At 49.7% G+C, this 22,171-nt stretch overlaps 1 protein-coding gene and 1 long non-coding RNA gene across 7 annotated transcripts; one reads left to right on the top strand and one right to left on the bottom strand.

Annotated features, from left to right (window-relative positions):
• The first annotated feature begins 9,103 nt into the window (after nucleotides 1–9,103).
• Nucleotides 9,104–13,798, top strand: LOC123095728 (protein synthesis inhibitor I). Of its 2 annotated transcripts, none has more exons than XM_044517285.1 (4): nucleotides 9,104–9,412; nucleotides 12,404–12,501; nucleotides 12,615–13,401; nucleotides 13,557–13,798. In XM_044517285.1, exons 1-3 carry the CDS (start codon nucleotides 9,272–9,274, stop codon nucleotides 13,399–13,401), a joined length of 1,026 nt encoding a protein of 341 aa, XP_044373220.1. In that variant the 5' UTR covers nucleotides 9,104–9,271; the 3' UTR covers nucleotides 13,557–13,798. The 2 variants fall into 2 exon arrangements, with proteins under 2 accessions (XP_044373220.1, XP_044373219.1); XM_044517284.1 differs by having other exon boundaries at nucleotides 9,106–9,412; nucleotides 12,615–13,409.
• LOC123095729 (uncharacterized) lies at nucleotides 13,321–18,323 on the bottom strand. 5 transcript variants are annotated; one of them, XR_006446316.1, is made up of 6 exons: nucleotides 18,171–18,323; nucleotides 17,754–17,980; nucleotides 15,119–15,468; nucleotides 14,938–15,032; nucleotides 14,582–14,863; nucleotides 13,321–14,497 (listed from the first exon to the last, which is right to left on the bottom strand). It is a non-coding gene; the product is annotated as an uncharacterized lncRNA (long non-coding RNA). The 5 variants fall into 5 exon arrangements; XR_006446315.1 differs by having other exon boundaries at nucleotides 18,161–18,304; XR_006446317.1 differs by having other exon boundaries at nucleotides 14,626–14,863; nucleotides 18,161–18,304.
• Between the last annotated feature and the right edge of the window lie 3,848 nt (nucleotides 18,324–22,171).

Raw genomic sequence — 22,171 nt, 5'->3', positions numbered from 1 at the left:
ACGGCACCCCGACCCCGACCCGGCACCCCGACCCGACACCCCGACCCCGAGACCCCGACCCCGAAAAGGTGTTCTTTGGCCTTCCAGAAGCCGACGGGGTCATATATTTGTGAATTATTAGTTAGGTCATATATCTTTCGATTTTGTTATGAAAAACATCATATATAATTGTGTTGATCGGGTAGTTTTAAATGTGCAGTTGTTTCATCGCTGCGAGGTTTGGTGTTCGACGACCTCGCCGTGCGTTTGACGAGCTCTGCCCCTTCGTTCGTGGGTGAGCACAAATGACATGTCCTCCTCCCCCATTAATTATTTGATCTATTCCGATGAAACTTGATAGCTAGATATATATGTGTCTTGAATCATCAGTATGCGTAACCAATATGTGTCTCCCGTTCGAAAGCGTCATAGTTATAAATATGCATGCATTTGCATATTTATAACCTTGATTCTTTCGAATTGTCCAACGCTATCCATGGACAGCCCGAGTATGTTTAGATTGGGTTCGTTTTCCCATATGCTTTGCTCCGGATCCGACGCATAAATTTCGTCAGTGCCTCCCCTGTTGTTCTCCGGGTACACATCCTCTCTGTTTATTGCAGAGACGTGTATCAGGAGAACAGCGGGGAGGTGCTGCCGAAATTTTGCGTAGGATCCGGGGCATAGCATGGGAAAATGAACCCAATCTAAACATACTCGGGTGGGATTAGGACCTATCATTACCTATTAGAGTGTAGGTTGCATGGACGTAATAAAATTGACAAAGTAGATCAACTGATGAATACATACATGGTGAATTATATATATATATATATTTGTTGTGTGTCTAGTAGCTCTGAAAGTCAAGATGAGTGATCGTGCGTGGATGTACACCGGTCACACTGGTCAGAACAAATGGAGCACTGAATGGTTCACAAAAACCAAGGGGTTTGTGCGAGCCGCATTTGCAAATGGCCAGAGGAAAACCTGGTGCCCCTGTTTACGGTGCGGCAATTGGGAAAAGAGGACAGAGGCTGAAATGGGCAAACACCTGCAGAAGAGTGGTTTTACGCCCGATTATACGGTGTGGACATTTCATGGTGAGTCTGCCCAACGTGACCGAGCCGAGGTGGATCGTCGTCGCACCGACGAGCATGGTACCGGTATGGAAAACATGGTGCAAGACTTTGATGATGCTCGGGATTCGGACGAGGAGATGGAGGAATCTGCAAAGGCCTTCAATGAAATGTTGGAGTCTGCAAAACGTCCGCTCCATGAGCACACTGAGCTTTGTCAGTTGGATGCCATCTCACAAGTAATGGCTCTGAAGGCTCAGTTCAACTTGGGCAGAGAATGCTATGATGCAATGATGACAGTATTTGGACGCTTTCTACCCAAAGGCCATGTAATGCCTGCAAACCTGTACCAGTCGGACAAAATCCTCCGTGCACTGAAGATGCCCTATGATAAGATACATGCCTGTGAGAAAGGATGTGTCTTGTTTAGGCTTGACTATGCGGACTTGAACTGTTGTCCCATTTGCAAGTTTCTCTAGTGTTTTGCTTAACAAATGCATAAAGACCTAGACTTAGCTTTATTTCCTCCAATATGCTTACCATAATGACCTAGAGTTAGCTTATTTTCCTCCAAAATGACCCATTTTACCTAGGTTAGCTTATAAATGATGCAGTTCATCCAAGTTAGCTCAAAAATGACCCATTTCACCTAGATTAGCTCCTAAATGATCCATTTTACCTACGTTAGCTTTAAAATGGCCCATTTCACCTACGTTAACTCCAAAATGACCCATCTTACCTAGGTTATCTCATAAACGATCCATTTCAACTAATTTAGCTCATAAACGATCCATTTGACCTAAGTGAGCAAAAAAAATGATCCATTTCACCTAAATTAGCTCTTAAATGATCCATTTCACCTAAGTTAGCTAAAAAACGATCCATTTCAACTAAATTAGCTAAAAAAATGATCCATTTCAACAAAGTTAGCTCATAAACGATCCATTTCAACTAAGTTAGCTCAAAAACGATCCTTTTGACCTAAGTGAGCTAAAAAACGACCCATTTCACCTTAGTTACCTCAAAAACGATCCATTTCAACTAAGTTAGCTCAAAAACGATCCATTTCAACTAGGTTAGCTCCAAAATGACCCATTTCACCTTACTTAGCTCAAAAACGATGCCCTTCACCTTAGTTAGCTCATAAACGACCCATTTCAACTAAGTTAGCTCATAAATGATCCATTTCAACTAAGTTAGCTCATAAACAACCCATTTCAACTTAGTTAGCTCATATATGATCCATTTCACCTAAGTTAGCTCATAAATGACATATACTTCTTGTTCTAGTCTTCTTCTTGTTCTAGTCTTCTTCTTGTTCTAGTCACCTATTTCTAACTTTCTTATTTACCATTTTGCAGATTTCATTCACTTGATGGAAGCTAGCTTGCTATGATGGAGTGCTTGCTTTTCCTTTGATGAAACTTTGCATTGTATCTAGCTTGCTATCTTCATGACACTTTGCATTGTAATATATATATGGATGGAACAATGTGTATGGATGGAACTTCCTTATGTATGAACAATGTGTATGGATGAAACTGATGTGATATGTGATATGAAACTTATGTGCTAGATATGTGTTGGATATGTGCTGGATATGAAACTTATATATGTGATATGTGCTGCAAATTGTGGGATTTAATAAAAACAGAAAAACAGACAATATGCAGGCTCTTTGCCGTCTGCCACCGACGGCAAAGAGCTCTTTGCCGTCCGCCGCGGACGGCAAAGAAGCCACGTGGCAGCCAACTGTGCTTCCTGGGAGCTGACCCATTTGGTCAGTTTGCCTACAGTGGCAGACGGCAAAGACTTTGCCGTCCGTGGCGGACGGCAAAGAACCTGCAGTTTGCCTACAGTGGCAGACGGCAAAGAACCTGGCATCTAGTGACGTGTAGATGACATCATAAGGCAGACGGCAAAGACCAAAGGCTCTTTGCCGTCTGCGGCGGACGGCAAAGGTCTGCCGTTAGCCACTTAACGGACTGACAGCGCAAATATTGCCGTCCGCCCTCTTTGCCGTCCGCCGCAGACGGCAAAGAGCCTTTGCCGTCCGCCGCCAGGAAGCAGACGGCAAAGAAGCTGTTTACCGTAGCCTTCTTTGCCGGAGCCTTTTGCCGTCCGCGGCTGACGGCAAAGGTCTTTGCCGTCCGCCTTTCGAGCCTTTGCCGTCCGCCATGGCAGACGGCAAAGTAGCTGTTTCCTGTAGTGAACAGGTGTTGATGGATGCTTTATTAAGCTCACCACTGGTGCTCAAATCCTGGCTGCCACTAGAAAAGATGGGAATAATAATATTTTCCCACTTGCATTTGCTATTGTTGGACAAGAGGACACAGTTAACTAGTGTTGGTTTCTACACCAACTGAAGATATGTCTAGGAGGAGAAGTTGGGAAATTTGGGCGTTATACTATCATGTCTGATAGACAGAAGGTATGCATGCATCTTCCTGTTATGTTCTTGCTGTTATGTTCTGCATTAGCATGTTATGTTCTAGATGCAGTAGTACATCAGCTAAGTCTAGCATGCTATGTGAACAGGGGCTACTAAATGCAGTAAACCAAGTTTTTCCAAACTGCCATCAAAGATTTTGCCTTAGACACCTCTATGCAAATTTCCAGAATGCTGGGTTTAGGGGGGAAGATCTTAAAAAATGCATGGATAATGCCAGCTATGCTTATAACCAGCACAAGTTTAACATTGCCATGAATGACTTGAAAAATGAGAGTGAGGAAGCTTGGAAGTGGCTAAGTGGAATACCTAAGCACACATGGGCTAGGCATGCTTTTGACACTAACTGCAAGACAGACTTGGTTGTTAACAACCTGTCTGAGGTGTTCCACAAGTACATCCTAGATTTTAGGAAAAAACGTATTAGGACTATGATTGATGGTATTAAGGACAAGCAGATGGTGAGGTGGGATAATAACAGAGAGAGAGGAAAGGCATCTCTGTAGGAGATTACACCACATTATGCTGAGAAGCTTGAGGTGGAAAAGGAAAGGGCCAGATTCGGACACCGGAAGAGTTTCGGGGGTTACCGGATAAATACCGGAGTACCGGGGGTTACCGGAACCCCCCTCCCCCCCGGAGCTTAATGGGCCTACATGGGCCTTAGTGGAAATAGAGGGCAGCAAGGGAGGTGTGGGGCGCCCCCCCCCAAGGCCCAAACCGAATTGGTTTAGGGCAAAGGGGGCCGGCCCCCTCTCTCCTCCTCCTCCTCTCCCTTTGCTCCCCCCTCTCCTACTCCTACTAGGAAAGGGAGGAGTCCTACTCCTAGTGGGAGTAGGACTCCCCCCCTTGGGCGCGCCTCTCCCCCTTGGCCGGCCACCTCCTCCCTCCCTCCTTTATATACGGAGGAGGGGGCACCCCATAGACACAACAATTGATCCCTTGGATCTCTTAGCCGTGTGCGGTGCCCCCCTCCACCATAATCCACCTCGATAATATCGTAGCGGTGCTTAGGCGAAGCCCTGCGTCGGTAGAACATCATCATCGTCACCACGCCGTCGTGCTGACGGAACTCTCCCTCATAGCTCGGCTGGATCGGAGTTCGAGGGACGTCATCGAGTTGAACGTGTGCTGAACTCGGAGGTGTCGTGCGTTCGGTACTTGATCGGTCGGATCGTGAAGACGTACGACTACATCAACCGCGTTGCGCTAACGCTTCCGCTTTTTGGTCTACGAGGGTACGTAGACAACACTCTTCCCTCTCGTTGCTATGCATCACCATGATCTGCATGTACGTAGGATTTTTTTTTTGAAATTACTACGTTCCCCAACAGCTACTCCACCTGCAAGATCAAGGAATGAAGCCACTCCACCTGCAAGATCAAGGAATGAAGATACTCCATCAGGATCATAGTAGCCACCAGCAAGGACTGCTACTGCAAGATCTGCTTCTGCAAGATCTGCTACTGCCAGATCTGCTAGAGGGTTAGCTAGTGCAAGATTTGCAAGGCCTTTCACTGCCCCAAGATTTGCTACTGGAGCTTCATCTTCCGGTCCTTCTACTTCTGGTGCTCCTTCAAGTGTCCTAGGGAATTATACTCGCTTGATGTAATTCTTTACTGCCAGTGGTAACCATTGAGTGATAGAATGATTCTGATGGTTGCATGTTGCAACTTTGGTCTGATGTGTACCAGAAAATGCTTATGGATTTTGCTTCTGAACTAAGTTGTTTGTGCTACAAAACCATGTATGTTCTGATGTAGTACTAAGTTGGGTCTGATGTGTACTAAGTCTCATCTGGTCATTTGTGAACATATCATGCTCCTGTCAACATATTATGCCTGCAATATTTGGTCATTTGGCATTATTCAAGAATTCAATGCTTTTTGTGTTATTGCAAAGATGCTCCTGTCAACATATCATGCACATAAATTTGGTCATTTGTCAAGAAACCATGCTCATGTCAATATTATTCAACATTTTAGATGAGTTTAGATCATGCTCAAACTGGATGATAATGCCATAATGGCCACATACTTCATTACTAGGATCAACATACCAAATCTTTTTTACAAAGACACCTAGCTAACACATTACTAGGATCAACATTCAGTTCCAGCAACACCTGACCACAACCATTCAGTAAACCAAGGATCAACCTGACCACAACTTGCATCTTCAGTGCCAAAAGATCACTTGAGTCTAAACTACTGACCAGTACCACTAAACCTGACCACAACTACCACTAAACAAGCTTACTGCAGCAGCATCTTAGCTGTCACTAAACCTACCACAAAGACAAGAAAAAGAAAGACAACATTCTGATATTTCCCCTTCAGTGCATCTATCTCTGCATTTTTCTCATTGAGCTGGTCTTCCAAAGACATAGCCACCACCTCTCTTCCTCTTTGAGCTTCAGGCAGAGCCACAACTGCAGTGTCATCTTCAAACACAGCAACACTTGATTCACCTCTCAGCCTACGCACTTCATCCCGCAAATCTCCGATCAAATCACTCGAAAACTTGGGCAGATGATCATGATGCCATTCAACAAAGCCACAACTACCATGCTGTACCAACAGAAATCAGGGTTTGAGAGGGGAGAAGATCTAATGAACAGAAAAATAGAACAAAAATGAAGCTCACCATGGCATCCACGCAGGCGTAGTACCTCCGCCTGGGTTCTGACGGCTCCATGAGATCCATCTCGGGGCCTTCCAACGCGGCCTGCACCAGCAGAGCTTCTCCGGCTCGTACGCCATCGGGCTCTCACGGTAGGGCACCGGCGACCTCGATTCGTCCCCTCTCCTTCCAGAGGCTCGACGGAAGCTGGGAGCCTGAGAATGACCCGAAGACCACGACATTGCCTTGGACGCAGCCGCCGCCGCTGCCGCCCCCTGCGAGATCGCCTCCGCCGCCGGCCCGCTCAGGAATCGCCTCCGCCGTCGCCTAACCCTAGTTTTTTCCCCCAAATCCCCAATCCGTTTCCTGTTCGCCCCCACGCATTGCTGTTATAACCAGGGCCACCACTCAGAGCGTTTTTTTGGCTATAGGACAGTGGCCACGTTAGCGTTTTTTTGGCTAAAACGTCACTAAGGTTTGATTTGGACCAGGATTCGTTAGTTTAGAGGTATAACTTGAGCCATCTAACAGCCATCAAAGCAACATATTTCATCAGAGGTATAACTTGAGCCATCTAAGAAAGCATTAGCTAAATAACGTAGCATAGTGGAGTTCAACATAACCATAGATTCTTACAGCCATAATTAATAGATTCTTACAACATTAGCTAAAGACCATAGCATAGTGGAGTTCAACATTGTTCACAACTACTACATCCATACATTACACTTCACTAAACCACCCTTCACAAAAGATTAGCAAAGCCTTCTATCAAAGCAACATATATCATGATAGGTATGCTCTACTTCATCTACCAGATCATCTTCATCTACCTCATTCCTTCAAGATGTCATGGATCAACTTCAACTTCTCTTTGCTCTTCTCAAGTGAATTGAACTGAACAGCTAGCTGGAGCTTTAACTCATCCCTGCGTTTTATCAGATTCTCATGTCCCCTCTTGAGATCATACATGTGAAGGTTCAGCTGCACATTCTCTTCTGTGAGTTTTTTCACAGACTTGGTGAGCTCATCAACCTGAATCTTTAAATTGTTGTTGCCTTCAGTTAGCTTTTCCTTCTCTTTCAAATGATTCGTCTTCAGGTTCCTAATGACACTGCCTTGAGCTTCTAGCAGGTTCATCAGCACTTTATACTTCTCTTTCAGCTTCAAGTTCTCTGCCTCTTTCTTCTCCATCTCATTCTTCATGCCAGCCACAGCTGATGCACTGGCAACCTCAGCTCTCTTCTCCTTAGCTTGCACATAGCTCAAATCCAACACCCTGTCCTCCTGTGCACCGAGAAGTTGATGGACATCTTCAACTAGTTTGTCATAGTTGGCATCCAGATTCCTTTTCTCTTCTTTAAGGTGGTGGATAGTAAGTGAACTTTCCAGGTTATCCTTCCTCCTAGCATGCTTGCTGTCTTCAAACATTTCCCAAAGCTTCAACAATGCATTTTGCATTGTGGGAGGCCACTCTGGGTCAACCCACGCAAGAAAACCACAATTCTCACTTTCCTGTATATAGTAAACATTTATATTGTTACTCTCTCAAGAATTACAATTATGAAAGGGCACTTTTAAAAAATCAACTAAGAGCATAAGAACTACAACCTATACATGTGGTCAACTAAAAAGTGCTACTTCTACTGCAACCTATACTGCCTCAATTAAAAATTAGCATTTACACTGCTAACTAAGCTGCTGGTCATATATACTACTACAAAAAAGTGGGCAATTTAACTAAACAGGAATATACATGAGCACATGCCTACACAACATGTTGCAGTGAGCTTCAGTACTAATAAATAACTAAACTATGAGCATCTCCACTACCAACTAAGCTGCTGCCCATATATATTACTAACATCAGGTGGCATGTTTAACAAAGGTGAGCATCAAAGCTACTAACTTACTAATAAATAACTAAACAATGTGCTTCATCATCAGTAGGAGTACTCCATCAGTAGTACTAACTTACTAAACAGAGGCTACCAACTATATTACAGTGAACATAGAGAGAGAGCGTGAGTCTTACAGGCTGAGCACAAACTAGAAACCTCCTGCCCGTCTCAAATGATTCAAAAGCTACACAACGCTCAGTTGGCAGCCGATGCTCCACGCAGAGCCCTTCTGATGCCTTCTCCAAGCCATTGTAGTCTTGGTCTTCAATGCTAGCAGGAATCTACAGAAGCAAATCCCCAAATCAGAAAACCAGATCAGCAAATCCCCAAAATCCTTAAATCAGAAACCCTAACCCTAACTCACTCTAGCTCTACCACTGACCTGATAATGCATACCGTCTTCGGAGGAGGAGATCTGCAGGTTGGACAAGTCGTCGCTGCTCTCATCCTCGAAGACCATGGCGCGGCGGCGATGGCAGACGCGGCGGTCTGCGCGGTGAGTGGCGGTGGATCGGAGCGACGAGGGCGATGGGGCGAGGAGAGGGACAGAGTGCGGCTGGCTCCGGTCCGACGAGCCCCGGCCCAGCTACATGGTGCGACCGAGCCGGGCTGGAACGAGTGACCGAGCGGGTAGGCCACCGTGGCACCTGACACTTGGGCCGGTCGGTCAGATACGTGGTCAATACGGGCTTATACGACTGTCAGACCGTTTCGCAACACTTAGGCTCTGAGCTGGTACTGAACTGCAAAAAAAGTGACTGGTGGTACTGATTCGTCACGACGTGCCGAAGTGTGGTAGTTCCTTGCAATTAACTATGTTGTTTAGTTTGTAGCCATGTGCCGTTGGTTGATGCTTGGGAGTTTGGCGCTCCAGCGTAAACAACGTAAGCACAGGCTGCACAACACAGCGTAACGGTAGTGGAAGGAAGCGATGTGCTTTAGGCGGGTATCCCATTTGTCTCTCCGTGGATGTAGGATGTAGTATTATCGCTTATCCCACATACTCGTCTAAAACACGATTTGCCCTTTTATTTATTGCTCCACACAAAGGAATCCCCTCCTCACGCTGCTCTTGCTCGCCACCTGCCCGTGAGCACTGGGCCTGCGCCGCCACGATTTTCCCTTTTTATTTATTCCTCCACATTCCCCTCACGCTGCTCTTGCTCGCCACCTGCCCGTGAGCACTGGGCCTGCGCCGCCACTCTCTGCGCACTCCCGAGACGCTGCCGCTGCCCGCTGCTACGATGGACTGGGAAGAAGCGGCGACTTTGCAGGTGGAGGCCGTAGCGGCGGCGGCGGTTGATTTGTCGCCGGTGGAGGCCGTAGCGGCGGCGGAGGAGGTTGAGGCGGACACATCAGTCAACCGCAGCATCGTCAACAATCAGGTACCGATGCCTTCTCCCCCTTTTATGTATATATATATACTCCAGTGGAAGTAGATTCCAGCAGTCTTTTTTAGAATCTGAGCAGTTTTTTACTAGACTAGATCTTAATTAGAGGAGGATATGTCTAATCGATCTGTCGGTTAAGCGGTGACAAACAATAGCGGCGGCTGCTACGGATCAGCCGGATGATTTCCCCACGAAATCATCCGGCTAGCCAGCCGTACGATTCAGGCGCGGTGGCCGTTCGATTCATGTGATGCAGCCAGTCTTCCTTTCCTTTCCCCGGGTCTACACACAACGCGACACCACATGAGCTTCAACGCTTCCGCCGTGGCACCGGCGCCGGCGGCCACCCAGCAGCGGATGCTGCGACCCCGACGAGACACGAGGCTGCGCACTACCTGTTGCATCTCTCGCCACGCGGCAGCACTCGTGCTACAAAAAATCAGAGCGACGCCGGCCACCGTCCTTGCCATTGGTGCCTTGCAGCTCCGCCACCCCCACTCTGACCGTGGATGCTTTGCAGCACTGCCGCCGCTCCCGCAGCACTAGTGCCTCCACCACAGCACCGACGCCGCTGATGAGCGCTGCATCGCGCATCACTGGTTCCTCTCCGCAGCGACACACGTGTTGCATAGAACCGCCGACAGCACCGACGAGCGTTTTGCAGCACTGGAAGTTGCCGAGGAGCGCCGTGTCGCTGTGCCGGCTGCCGTCGATGAGCGCCGCATTGCCGGCAACACTGACGGGAGTTGCATCTGAACATTGCAACTACCCCTCTCCACGCTGCATTGAAGCTCCGCCGCCGCGCGTGCACCACCATGCGTGTTGCGTTGTCAGCTTCCGTCGCCGGCGAGATACACGGGTCGCAGCAGCAGGTGGTTTACGCGAGGGAGAACTCCGGCTCGACGCGCCAGCGGTCACACGCTGAAGCTCCATTGCAGCGTCCTCGGCAGCACGCAGTGCTCCATTACAACGCCGGCTGACGTCGATGAACGTTGCATCGCAGCACCGGTGGCCGCCGAGGAGCGCCACATCGCCGGCAGCACTGACGAGAGTAGCATCTGAACATTGCAACCCGCCCACGCTGCATTGAGACTCCGCCGCCGCGTGCACACCACCGTGCGTGTTTCGTTGTCAGATTCCGTTGCCGGCAAGATACGCGGGTCGCAGCACCAGGTGGTTCACGCGAGGGGAACTCCGGCTCGACGCGCCGTCGGTGGCATGCTGAAGCTCTATCGCGTCGCCCTCAGCACCACGCGATGCTCCATTGCAGCGCCGGCACGCGATCCTCTATCACAGCGCCGGCGGTCGCACGCTGAAGCTCTATCGCATCGCCCTCAGCAGCACGCGGTGCTCCATTGCAGCGCCGGCACGCGATCCTCTATCGCAGCGCTGGCGGTCGCACGCTGAATCTCCATCGTAGCGCCGGCAGGCGCGCGAGGAAGCTCTATCACAGCAACCCGCGACGCTCGGTGATGCAACCGGCGATGTTGCATCAATTTCGCGGTCGGGATTTGGATGCGCGGGAGGGTGGTCGGCGTCTGAATCCTCTCTATATTCACGGTGGCGGGGAAAGTGGTGGTAGCGGCCGAGAGCTGTCTCCATATCCGGCGAGAGGTAAGGGGGTAAGAGCATCTCCAAAAGCCGCGCAACGCGCGACGCGTTAAAAGTCAGAATACAGCGCCGGGTGAACCAGGTTTTGCGCGCGGCGGTGCGCTGGCTCCAGCGGTCGCCGCAAAATAAAGCGCGCCCGAGCCGCTCCAGCAGGCGCGCTATATTTTATAGAAATGCGTACATAGTTCAGTCTTCTCCTACAATACATAGTCCATAGTACATAGTTCTACGATACATAAATAAAACGAAAAACTACTACTACTCGTCATTCTCCGACTCGGACTCTGCCTCGGTGATGTCCTCCTCAGACGTTGGAGCGTAGGCGTCAAGGAACCGCTCGTCGCGGGAGTCCCAGGACTACGCATCTTCTAGCGCGATGTTGTATTTAGCGACCGCCTTTCGCGTTCGCTTGTCCTCGTGATAGGCGGCTCGCTCCTTCCTCCTCTCCTCCCTCCCCGCCCTCCTCTCGGTGAAGAACTGTTCCTCATTGATAATATCTTGCGGGAAGCGTTGCCTCCACAACGCCATGGCTTCCTCGTCCATCTCGGTCAGGCTAAGACAGCGCTCCCGCCTCCGGTTTTTGCGCCGATCCTCGTCGGTGATAAGCCGCGGGAAAGGAGCCAACTCATGTGCCCGCTCCGGCGTCGCCACGTCAGTGAAGTTCATGTCCCAACGGGACCGTCGGAGGCGCCACGCCGCAGCGTCGTACGCGCGGGCACCGTCCTGGGCGGTGTCGAAGGTTCCGAGGCCGAGGCGCACGCCACCGCCCAACCGGATCGAGGCGGAGTATGTGCCGGACGGACGCACGCGGACGCCGCGGTAGCCCGAACCTCCCCGGCGGCGAGGCGGCATGATGGCGCGGTGGTGTCGTGTCGGCGGCGAGGAGAGAAAGCGCTAGAGGGAGCGAGAGAGAGTGGCAGAGGGCGCCGCAATTTATAGGCGCGCCGAACGCGGTGCGCCAAATCTAGCGTGCGGGCTGCCGCCTTTTCCCGCGCGCGCGCAATCGTTTCCCGCCACCGCTGGAGCGCGCGAAAACGTCCCGCACGTGCTAAAAGCCCAGTTTACCGCGAGCGCGTCTTTTGGCGCGGCTGTTGAAGATGCTTTAAATGGAGAAGATAAGTTGCGGGCGAGAAAAGTCGCGGAGAAAAGATATGACTGGGAGAGATATGGATGCGGTGTGTGTGGGACCGAGCAAATGACTCGGTAGATAATACTAAGAGTTTTCCCAAACAATAAATAGGCTTGTATCTCATGAGATTTACGACACTCAGTTTTAGTATCAACTCCGGCAGCGGCAAAAAATAAATATAAAAATATAAGTACGTACCAAAAGACAAGTACTCATAATCATCTTTGTCTTCATTTTTTGTGCAGAGACTCACTCCTATTGCAAAGCTTCTCATTACATTGGTAGGAGTTGTAATTGCATTTCAACCTGCTAGTGCTATCAAGATTCCTGAGAGTATTAATGGGTATGAACCTCTTTTTTTTGTTTTTATTTTCCTTATACTAAATGCATAAATACAAGTATACAGTATGCGAATATTTCATGGCCTTTAGTAATTAGTTCTTTTTTAATTGGCAGAGTGCCACTTATTGGGATGGAAGCGGATCTAGAGGACTATGCTAGGTTGGCTCGGGAAGGACGTCGAGTAGCCAAAATGCGCTCGCCATTTACCATGTCAAGGGAAGGTCTGCCTGTGCTTGAAAATCAGACTGGAGTTGCAAAACCACCGCCGGCCTGGTTATATAACAAGATTGTAAATGGCCATGATCAGGTGGTATTTCTGATTAGAAGCGATAACCTGTATATCGGTGGATACATAAATCCCCAAGGAATTATCCATTCATTCGCCCAATATTCAAGTATGCTCCCCGGATCCATTTCTCTAGGAATCGGTGGAAGTTATAGAGACCTAGTTGGTCGTAGGTCAAACCTTGCAAACCTTGATCTAGGCAAAAGGGCAATGAAGAGAGCTTTGAAGATTCTTTCTCGGTACAAACATGGAGTCAGCGACTTCTTTCAGATGACAACTTCACTGGCAAGGTACTCTGTGGTATTATGTGAGGCACAGAGGTTCACGGAGATTCATGAATCTTTACTTGATAAATGGAACTCAAGGACTGGATACTATATTCAGCGGCCTAAGGAGCTCTTAGTTAGCTGGGCTTCACTGTCGTGTGGTGTGCTGGAGAAGTGGAAACCCACCCTCAAATATGGTAAAACCTATTATTATGAGACATTGTGGAACTATGACAATGTACGGTTCAAACTTAGAACATCAAAAACAGGAGCTCCATATCTCTTGAGATTGCTGATAAAGGGCAAAAGATGCCAGGATAGCATAATGGGCTGGGGCCACCGCCCTTAGGTATGCAGGCAAGTATTTTTCTTTCGTTTTATTCATACCATGCAATTTACAATGCTGAATTGGATACTCTGCCCACCATTAGTACCATGAACTTTCCTGGGGTTTTAGATCCATGACAGCAGCCTTGAGCTGAATGTGCTTTTGTTGAACTACAGGTGTGGAGAAGGGCAAGATGGAGTGCAGTGATGGAGTGCTACCCCTCCTCTGGATCTGAAGCCTAATAAGGAATAAATAAAAAGCTACAACACATGGAGTTGACTTGGTTCCTAACTCCATGCTGAATAAATATTCTTCTGGGATGTTACCCTGCCAAGTTGTGTTGAACATGTATTAAAGCATAGGGGCACTTATATCTCCCCTAATAATAATAATTAAACCGGGTACTTGTCTCCCCAAACTCTGGTTTTTCAGTTGGTTCGGTTGGCATGGCACGGCTCGCCGATTTTTCATTCTGTCGATATATCCGATTACCTCTGTCATGTCCGATTACCTCTCATCCCATCGTCCGTATCAATAGGTTGCTGCACTTTGCTTCCTTCATCTGCGTTTTAGGAGCGTCTCCTTGCTGCGGGCATGTTGTTCTCTTACGACCCTGCGTTTTGCAGATGCTACAGAATCTACTCCTCTTTGCTCAGGCCTTCATACAGCGTCTTGTCCCTCGTGTTCATAGGCCTCCCTGCAGTCCTCATCTTCAGGGGTGCTCCCAATCACGAAGGAGGTTGCTGTGCCCTGACATCCTGTCGTGTGCGCTGTCAACAGTTACTGCCTGCTCAGCTACCTTGGTGGCTTGCTTATTGGTAGCACGGTCCTCGAGCCCAAGCCCATCCCTGGCATGCTCAAATGGCGTCATCACAACAATGGCTTGCTCGAACAGACTCATCAGTCTTTCATACGCTTCCACACTCACATCTTCGAGCTTAACCAGCTCTAGTGCCTTGACGTACATTCTTGTATGCCTGAATGTTAGCGCGGTGGCACAGAGCTGGTCTCCCTGGTAATGCTGAAGGTGATCTGGCAAAACATCCCTCACATCCCTTGTCCACCTTTTTACAATGTGCCTTTCTGGTATCTCTGTCATGCCACGATAGTCCATAATCTGTCTCATGCAAAACAAATAGTATAGGTTAGCTCCCAGGATTGGGCTAATGATCAGCTTCACAATTTCTGTACTTGTGCACACCTTAAGAACATGACAGCATAACATGCCCATATGTTCGAACATACCACATTCACATTCAGATTCTGCTCAATTGTCAATCATCTTCACCAGGAAAACAACCCTGCTCCATTTCTCCCTTCTTTTCAGGCCGAGTGTGTGTTGCCCTGTATAATTCATTGTTCTCAGCCTGTTCGACCCGATACCCACCCGACTAGTACAAAATTTGGCCGAATTGCTCGCCCGAGTGTACACCTTGCTGGCATGTATTTCAATTGACGAGTTCGTTTTGAGGACGTCGCCACCCTGAATGTGAAACGGTTTTTGTCAGCTCACTCATTCAAGACTAGACTCTTCGTCACAGAACAGTTTTAACTTACAATCTTGGTTCTTTTCTCCTCGTAGCTCTCATCGGACTGGCGATCAAACTACAACCTCATGTACACTCGCACCTGTTCTCATGCAAAGGTTTCCCCTAGACAAACCAACGAGAATATTTGTCAGCACGGTACATCTTAAATTCAGCTCAGCAACTTACATATCTTAGGCTGAACTCCCTACCGAGCGTCCACAAACAATTTCCTGCATTGTCTTCCACTTCTCAGGATTGAGCCGGCTCTTTCCATATCTCATACTCCATCCATCCCAAAATGTAAGATCATTTTTAACACTTTTACACTATCATATGACAAAAATGATAAAAAATGATCTTACATTTTGGGACGGAGTGAGTATCAATCTGTGCTCCCAGGAATACAAATTGTAGCAGTGGTATGCCTTTGTCAGTGAGTTGAAGGTGTTGCCCAGCTCCAGCTTGATCACTTCTTCGCCATCCCTCTCTGCAAATCCTCTTATCATTTTCTCCAGAGCACCCATTCTGCTAGCGCATGGCGCTCGGAACCACGCTAACTCTGTCCAGCAAAATAGAAAGAAGATTCAGTGCATAGACGGCGGACTCAGAAGTCAGAACCCTACACTTCTACTTCTCTGCTACCAGAACAACAAAAAAATCAGAGCACACAACACCTAATCACAGCATGCGAGCATTAGAGCATATCCACTCGATTCGGCCCTGGGGGGCCGCTCAAATAGCGCCGCCTGGGGGCGCGCCGGCGAAAATCTCGGCGTCGGGGCGAGATGTTTCCCAACCGCCGACCCAAGGCCGGCCCCAGACGCCGTTTTTTTTGTTTTTTTTTCAAAAACAAAACTCGGCCACAGTTCAGCCAAACACGACGCAAATTCGAGCAAACTTGGCAAGTCCATTGACATATTTACAGGAACTTGTGAAAAACAAACTAATAAAGGAAACCTTCATGGCGAGGAGCACCGGCTCGACGACGCACGGCTCCTTCTTCGGCCTAACGAGCCGGGCAGAGGTGGGGAGGGCTCGTTGATGGCGATGCCACCGCCGCGGGTGCGCCGACCGAGCGGCGTGTCTTGGGGCTCCGGCTTGACGGGGCGGAGAGCGGGCGAGCCGGAGGAGCGGGAGCGGGAGCCAGACGAGGAGGAGGACTCCGGCTCCATGCGCCTCGGCGTCCACGAGCTGCCACACCGGAGGGAGAAGGTGGGGGGCGACGGGTACTCCAGCCGCGGCGTGTTGCCGCCCTCGATGTATTTGAGGACGGCCTCCAACGTGCGGCCTGGCACGCCCACCTTCGGCGGCGCCCTTCCGAGTTTTGGCGGCCGCGGGGTTCGATGCCGTTGGTGGCCTCGAGTTGCTCGGCGTGACGCCGCCTGAAGTACGGCTCCCACAGCGTGCTGTCAGAGGTGAACCTCGGCCCGTCCCTCGCCGACTGCGGCAGTGAGGCGTGGATGCGGGCGATCTCCACCCACGGGTCCGCCCCAGAGGGAGGCGGCGGCACTGGACCCTGCCGGCGCTCCTCCACGGCCCCGACACCCGCATGTCCGGTGGGGCCGGGTAGCCGGCCTCGTAGAGGAGGCGGGCCTCGTCCTCGCGCAGGGGTAGCGCTCGGCAATGGGGAAAAAGGAGGGACGCCAAGGAGAGAGGAGAGACGGGAGCGTCGGTGGTATAGAGAGTGCAAGTGTGCGTCTCACCGGCGTGGGAGAGGTGGCTTTTATAGCCGCGGGCGGGCGGCGAGCGTGTGTCCGCCGTGTGTACGCGTGGCGGGAGAGGGCCGGACACGCATCGCCATGCCTTCGCTGCGGCACCCGTGAGGCATCAATGGATGGCTGACCAGCGTGCCAGCCTCCCCTCGGGAAACCGAGGCGATGAGGACGATGCGGGCGCGGGGTCGCTGACTCGGCGGGCCCGCCGTTCTTTCGCCCCAAAACCGATTGCCCCGGCGCCCCCGGGCGCCCCCAGCGCGCTGGGTTCGGCCTGGGTCTGCCGACGCCAAATTCGGCCCTAACTGGCGAAAAATTGGCTTTTGGGGGGCGCGGCTGCGCTTTCAGCGCCGACGATAAGAAAGGGCCTTGGGGGGCTTGTTGGGGGCGCAGCTGGAAATGCTCAGTATTTCAATACATCCCAAGCACACGACCCCATCAACAACAACACCCCTCCCCCCGGCTCTATTCCATACGATGGTCATCCTTAAATCAATCTATATAATTCCTTACAGGGGCACAAGACAGGCATGACCGCACGAGCTTATTACTTTGTTTTCCAATCCCCACAAGCACAACAATAGGATAGCGGGTGCAGCAAAATCACTGAACTTTTTTTGGGTCATGCCTGCGCGTTTGGTAATACTCCCTCCGTCCGGAAATACTTGTCGGAGAAATGAATGTATCTAGATGTATTTTAGTTCTATTTTTATCCATTTTTCCGACAAGTATTTTCGGACGGAGGGAATATTTGGGAAGGGGTATGGGAGTTTAGAGTAGGGAGTTCTATTGAGATTAAACATGGGATGAGACATTTTATTCTTAATCCTCTGTTTGGCACACAATACAAATTATATGTGAGATTTAAAGAGAAACTATATTCCCTTATTTGTTTCATGGGAATTGATGAGTGACTAGACATGGGAAGTTAACGTAATTTATGATGAAGGGCTAAGATTGACTCACTAAAACAATTCCTTTCCAACTCCCACCCCCTCCAGTGTTAATAAAATGGTGGGAGTTGAAGCCTAAAGTCCCATGCCTATTGCCTTCTGAATTTCCAATCCCTCGATTCAAACAGTAGATTTGAAGTCTCATACCCTTTCAATTTCCATTCCCTAAATCTAATTACCTCCAACCAAACACGCTGAAGATTCAGCCGGGTGGTCGCGGATATGGTTTGATCGCAGACTCGCCTGACTGACTAGACTGTTCGCATCGTCCCGGGCGGGGTCGCCGCCATTGAAGTACGCAGCCACAGACGACTCCCGCACGCCTACTCGACCGCCACTACCGGCCTCGCTCCCGTCGTTCAGATCCGAGCCAGCGGGGACAACCCCATCGATGAAGATTGGCAACCTGCCACAATGGGTCAGAGAAATCAGCGAGGCGGCGCCGAAGCTAACAGATCAAACACTACAAAACGCCGCCGGCACAGCCACACAGCAAGGGCCGGCACGGCCAGCCCGCAGCGCAAATACCATATAGGATTGGGGAGGGGAGGGGCCAGAGGAAGGGGCAAGGGGATGGGGTGCACACCGCCGCTCACCTGCACACCGGATCCATGGGTAATCGCCACCGGCGCTGCTAAGCATCGCCGTCCTCTCGATCTCCTTCTCCAGCCGCCGCCCTCCTCTCTGTTTTCTGCACTCGGAAACGCAAAAGCAGCCCGCTGTTGCGTGTTGTGGCCGAAAAATTTCTGGACCGTGGTACATGTATAAAGCGTTTTTTTTTTTTTGAGTAACGTATAAAGCGTACCTGTACCAGCGGTCCATGCGCACAGCCCCCTCCCTCCCCATTATCTCATCTTGGCTACCTTTACATACGGCTACTGCATTGCAAAACCAGAAGCTCATACTATAATGATGATGATTAGTTAACTAAAATCTGAAACTCTCTGGCCATTTTCTCTAGCTGATAGCAAGAATAATGAACAGCAAGCACTATACCCGATTAGTGTAGCGAATGCCTAATCAAGGTCCATCTGAATATAATTTAATTGTGTTTGATTTGGGCATGCATATAAGTTTGATATCCTGTTGCGGACAGTTGTTTCTCATTTGTTGTTGACCTGATCTAGATCCCTGAACTCTTGTGCTTTGAACCTGAACCTGAAGATTTTATAGCTGTTCAAAGCACTATAAGAAACCTGTTAATACATGACAGTTCATGTCCGTCACAGACCAGGCGAAAACTGTCATGCGTGGCCATGCATGACAGATTTGAATTCCGTCATGTATATCGCGTCATAATTTGACATCAAGTCGTCCATGACGGTTCTCGGCCGTCAAGGATTAGCCCGAGGCCCGCGCAGCCCAAACCAGGCCCTAACCTTCGTGACGGACGATGCCACGTAGGATTTCTGAATCATAAATTGGAATGACGTGGCTGCCTACATGGAAATTATTTTCGTCACGAAAATCATCATGGATTTAGGCACAATTTCAATTTAGTCCCATTATCTCTTTCTTTCCACCCAAGTTTCACCAACACATTTTTAGCATAACTTGTTACACAGATCATAATGGCAACTTTCACCAAAGACAAGCATTTCCAAAATCGCGTACATACATATATCAATTAATATGCGTCCGCCCGCAGGTATCTACAACATTTGCAATTCACAATATTCTCCATGAAATAATAATTTACAACATATACAAAATATATCACACAACAAGATTAGGAAATAGTAGAATCCAGGTTACATAGACATAACATACAAACTATTAAGGTTTTTATTATAGGTCTTGCCGTCAGCCCTCCAAATGGCAATTATCACGTCATGACAGATTGTGATGGGCTGCACCGAGTAGCCCGCTACCCAATCATACCAAACATATTTACAAAACAACAGATATTGGTCGATACGGATAGATAACAAGAGAACTGCAAAAAAGTGAAAAATGGATTACATGCTGTCAAAAAATCGTAAATCTTATAGTGCCTACAAATGAGGATAACATAGTATCTACAACATATATGTTTCATTTATATCCAAATTAATTAAAACAGCCAAGTTACAGGTAAAAAATGAAGTGTTATGTACTTGTGCATACCATCCAAACAAGAAACAATTTATTTTTTTGCGCACTAGGCATGGGATTGATAGAAGAAGAGTACAAGCATGGGATTACAACGCTTACAAGGCCATGTGCGCACTAGGCATGGTGTACAAGCGAAGGAGCACAACAGATGGGGGTATGCTCAGCCCCGCGACCGAAAACTAGAGACTAAGCACCGGGGATAATGTTTTGCATTCCGGTGGCGCCCGCCTTGGTCCATAGTCGCGCCTCGTCCTTGATGGTGTCGGAGGTGAGGTTGATCGATGGTGTCGCTCCGTCAAAAATGCAAGCGTTGCGGTGCTTCCAAATCCACCAAGCTGAGAGGATGATGAGGGAGGATAGACCCTTGCGCATGGAAGCGGGCGCGAGGTCGAGAGAGGATTGCCACCATAACTGGAATGGTGTGCTGGGGTCAGGGAGGTTGATGGGCACACACGCCCAGCCGAGGATCTCGTGCCAAATTTGGCGAGAGAAAGAGCATCCGGCAAGAAGGTGGTGCATGGTCTCCTCCTCTTGGTCACACAGGGCGCAAGTGTCGTCGTGGGGCAATCCGCGGCGAGCCAGGCGTTCCGCGGTCCAGCAGCGGTCTTGCATGGCCAGCCAAAGGAAGAACTTGACGCGGAGAGGAGCCCAAGGTCGCCAGGTGAGCCGCCAGAAAGGGTCTTCACAAGCTTCGAAGAATAAGGCCTTGTAACAGGAACTTGCAGTATATGTAGCAGAAGAGGTCCATCGCCAGCGTAGCGTGTCCGGCTCGCTGGAGAGATTAGTGTGCCGCACCAAACACCATAGCTCGACGTGCTGCACCATGGCCGCCGGCCCAAGCGCGCCTCGGATATCCTGCACCCAAGAGCGCTGGTGTAGACCATCACACATGTAGCGCTCCTTCCGAAGGCGCCTTGGGACGAGAGCGAGAACGAGAGGGGCGATCTCGGCCACAGACCTGCCAGCGATCCAGTGGTCGGTCCAGAATCTGCAAGTATCTCCAGCTCCAAGCTGCCGAGTCGTGGAGGCTTTGAAAATTGCACTCGCGTTCGCGTCGTGGGGGATGTGAAGGTGGCTCCAGGGGCGAGTAGCGTCGGTACGTTGCAGCCATAGCCAACGAACACGAAGAGAGATGCCCGTACGCTGTATGCCTCGGATGCCGAGGCCACCGAGGGAGATAGGCCGGCATACACACTGCCAGTTGACGAGGCACTAACCACCGTTGGCCTTGTCTGATCCTGCCCATAAAAATCCGCGGATGATCCGGTTCACCTTCTTGATGGCAGTGCTGTTGAAGGCAATGGCCATGAGGAAGTGCGTGGGGATGGCACTTAGGACATGGTGCACAAGGGATAGGCGGTCTCCCTTGGATAGCATAGATGCCCGCCATGTGGAGAGCTTGCGCCCAAGCTTGTCAATGATCGGTTGCAAGCTCGTCGAAGAGGCCTTGCGGACTGAGAGGGGCAGCCCGAGGTAGGTGATGGGAATGTGAGTGACGGGACACTGCATCTCCGTGGCTATAGCAACAATGTGATCCTTGGTGCATTAGATAGGAGCGGCCGAACACTTGTCAAAGTTGGTTTGCAGCTGTGACGCCCGGATAATTAGGCCACAGTAATTCCCTGCTAATGGGGCCACATCACCACGATCACTGTTGTTATTCTCCCGATGATTCAATCCCGTTCAAATTCAAAATTCAAAATCAAGGCAAACGATAAAAGTTTTCAAACATTAAAACTAAAATGTTCAAATTGGAACAAATAAATCCTAAGTAATAATGGAGGAGAAACCACACTTTTATAAAATGTGTAAATACTCTAAAATGAGCAAAACAGCAGCTACATATAATTAAATGCTTTTTATAATATATAAAATATTAAACTAATTTATTTGGGAGCCCAAGTTATTGTGACATTAGAATAAGTAGTAACACTATTTTAGGAACTAATTTAGCATTTTATAAAACTATAGTAAATAGAAAGTGAGATAAAACAGTAAAAAGGAAATAGATAAAAGAAAACCAAACCAAAAAAAAAAAAGAAAGACCCCCGGGCCAACCGACCCAACAGGTCGGCCCAGTCAGCCACCAGGCCAGCCCACCCCGTCGCCTTATCCCCGCACCCCCCCTGTGACCTAAAGCCACGTCCCCCACTCCCCCACCCACGACTCTTCGTCCCTCGCACGCTCCCTCCCCTTGTTTCCAGATCGGGCGCCCCTGGCACCGATCGATGCCGCCGCCTGCGCCCGACGTCCTCCCCGCCACCTCAGACTACGCCGGGAGCACCGCCTCCGCCGTCTTCGTCAACTACAAGGACGTATCGGAGCTCGGGACCTCTGCCTCGCGCCGATCGAGCCGTTCCCTTCCCCGGATCGCCGTCACCCGCCGCCGGACCTCGTCGCCTCGCCGCACGTCGTCCCCGTCGTCCTCACCACGCCCCGCTGCCTAAGACCCTACAACCCCGGTGAGGCCCCCCGGCCTCTCCTTCTCTCCCCGCGTCGTCGC

Source organism: Triticum aestivum, chromosome 4D (assembly GCF_018294505.1).
Source record: "Triticum aestivum cultivar Chinese Spring chromosome 4D, IWGSC CS RefSeq v2.1, whole genome shotgun sequence".
Lineage (NCBI taxonomy): Eukaryota > Viridiplantae > Streptophyta > Magnoliopsida > Poales > Poaceae > Triticum > Triticum aestivum.
The sequence above is the reverse complement of the archived record's forward strand: the minus strand, read 5'-3'. Positions and strand labels throughout refer to the sequence as shown.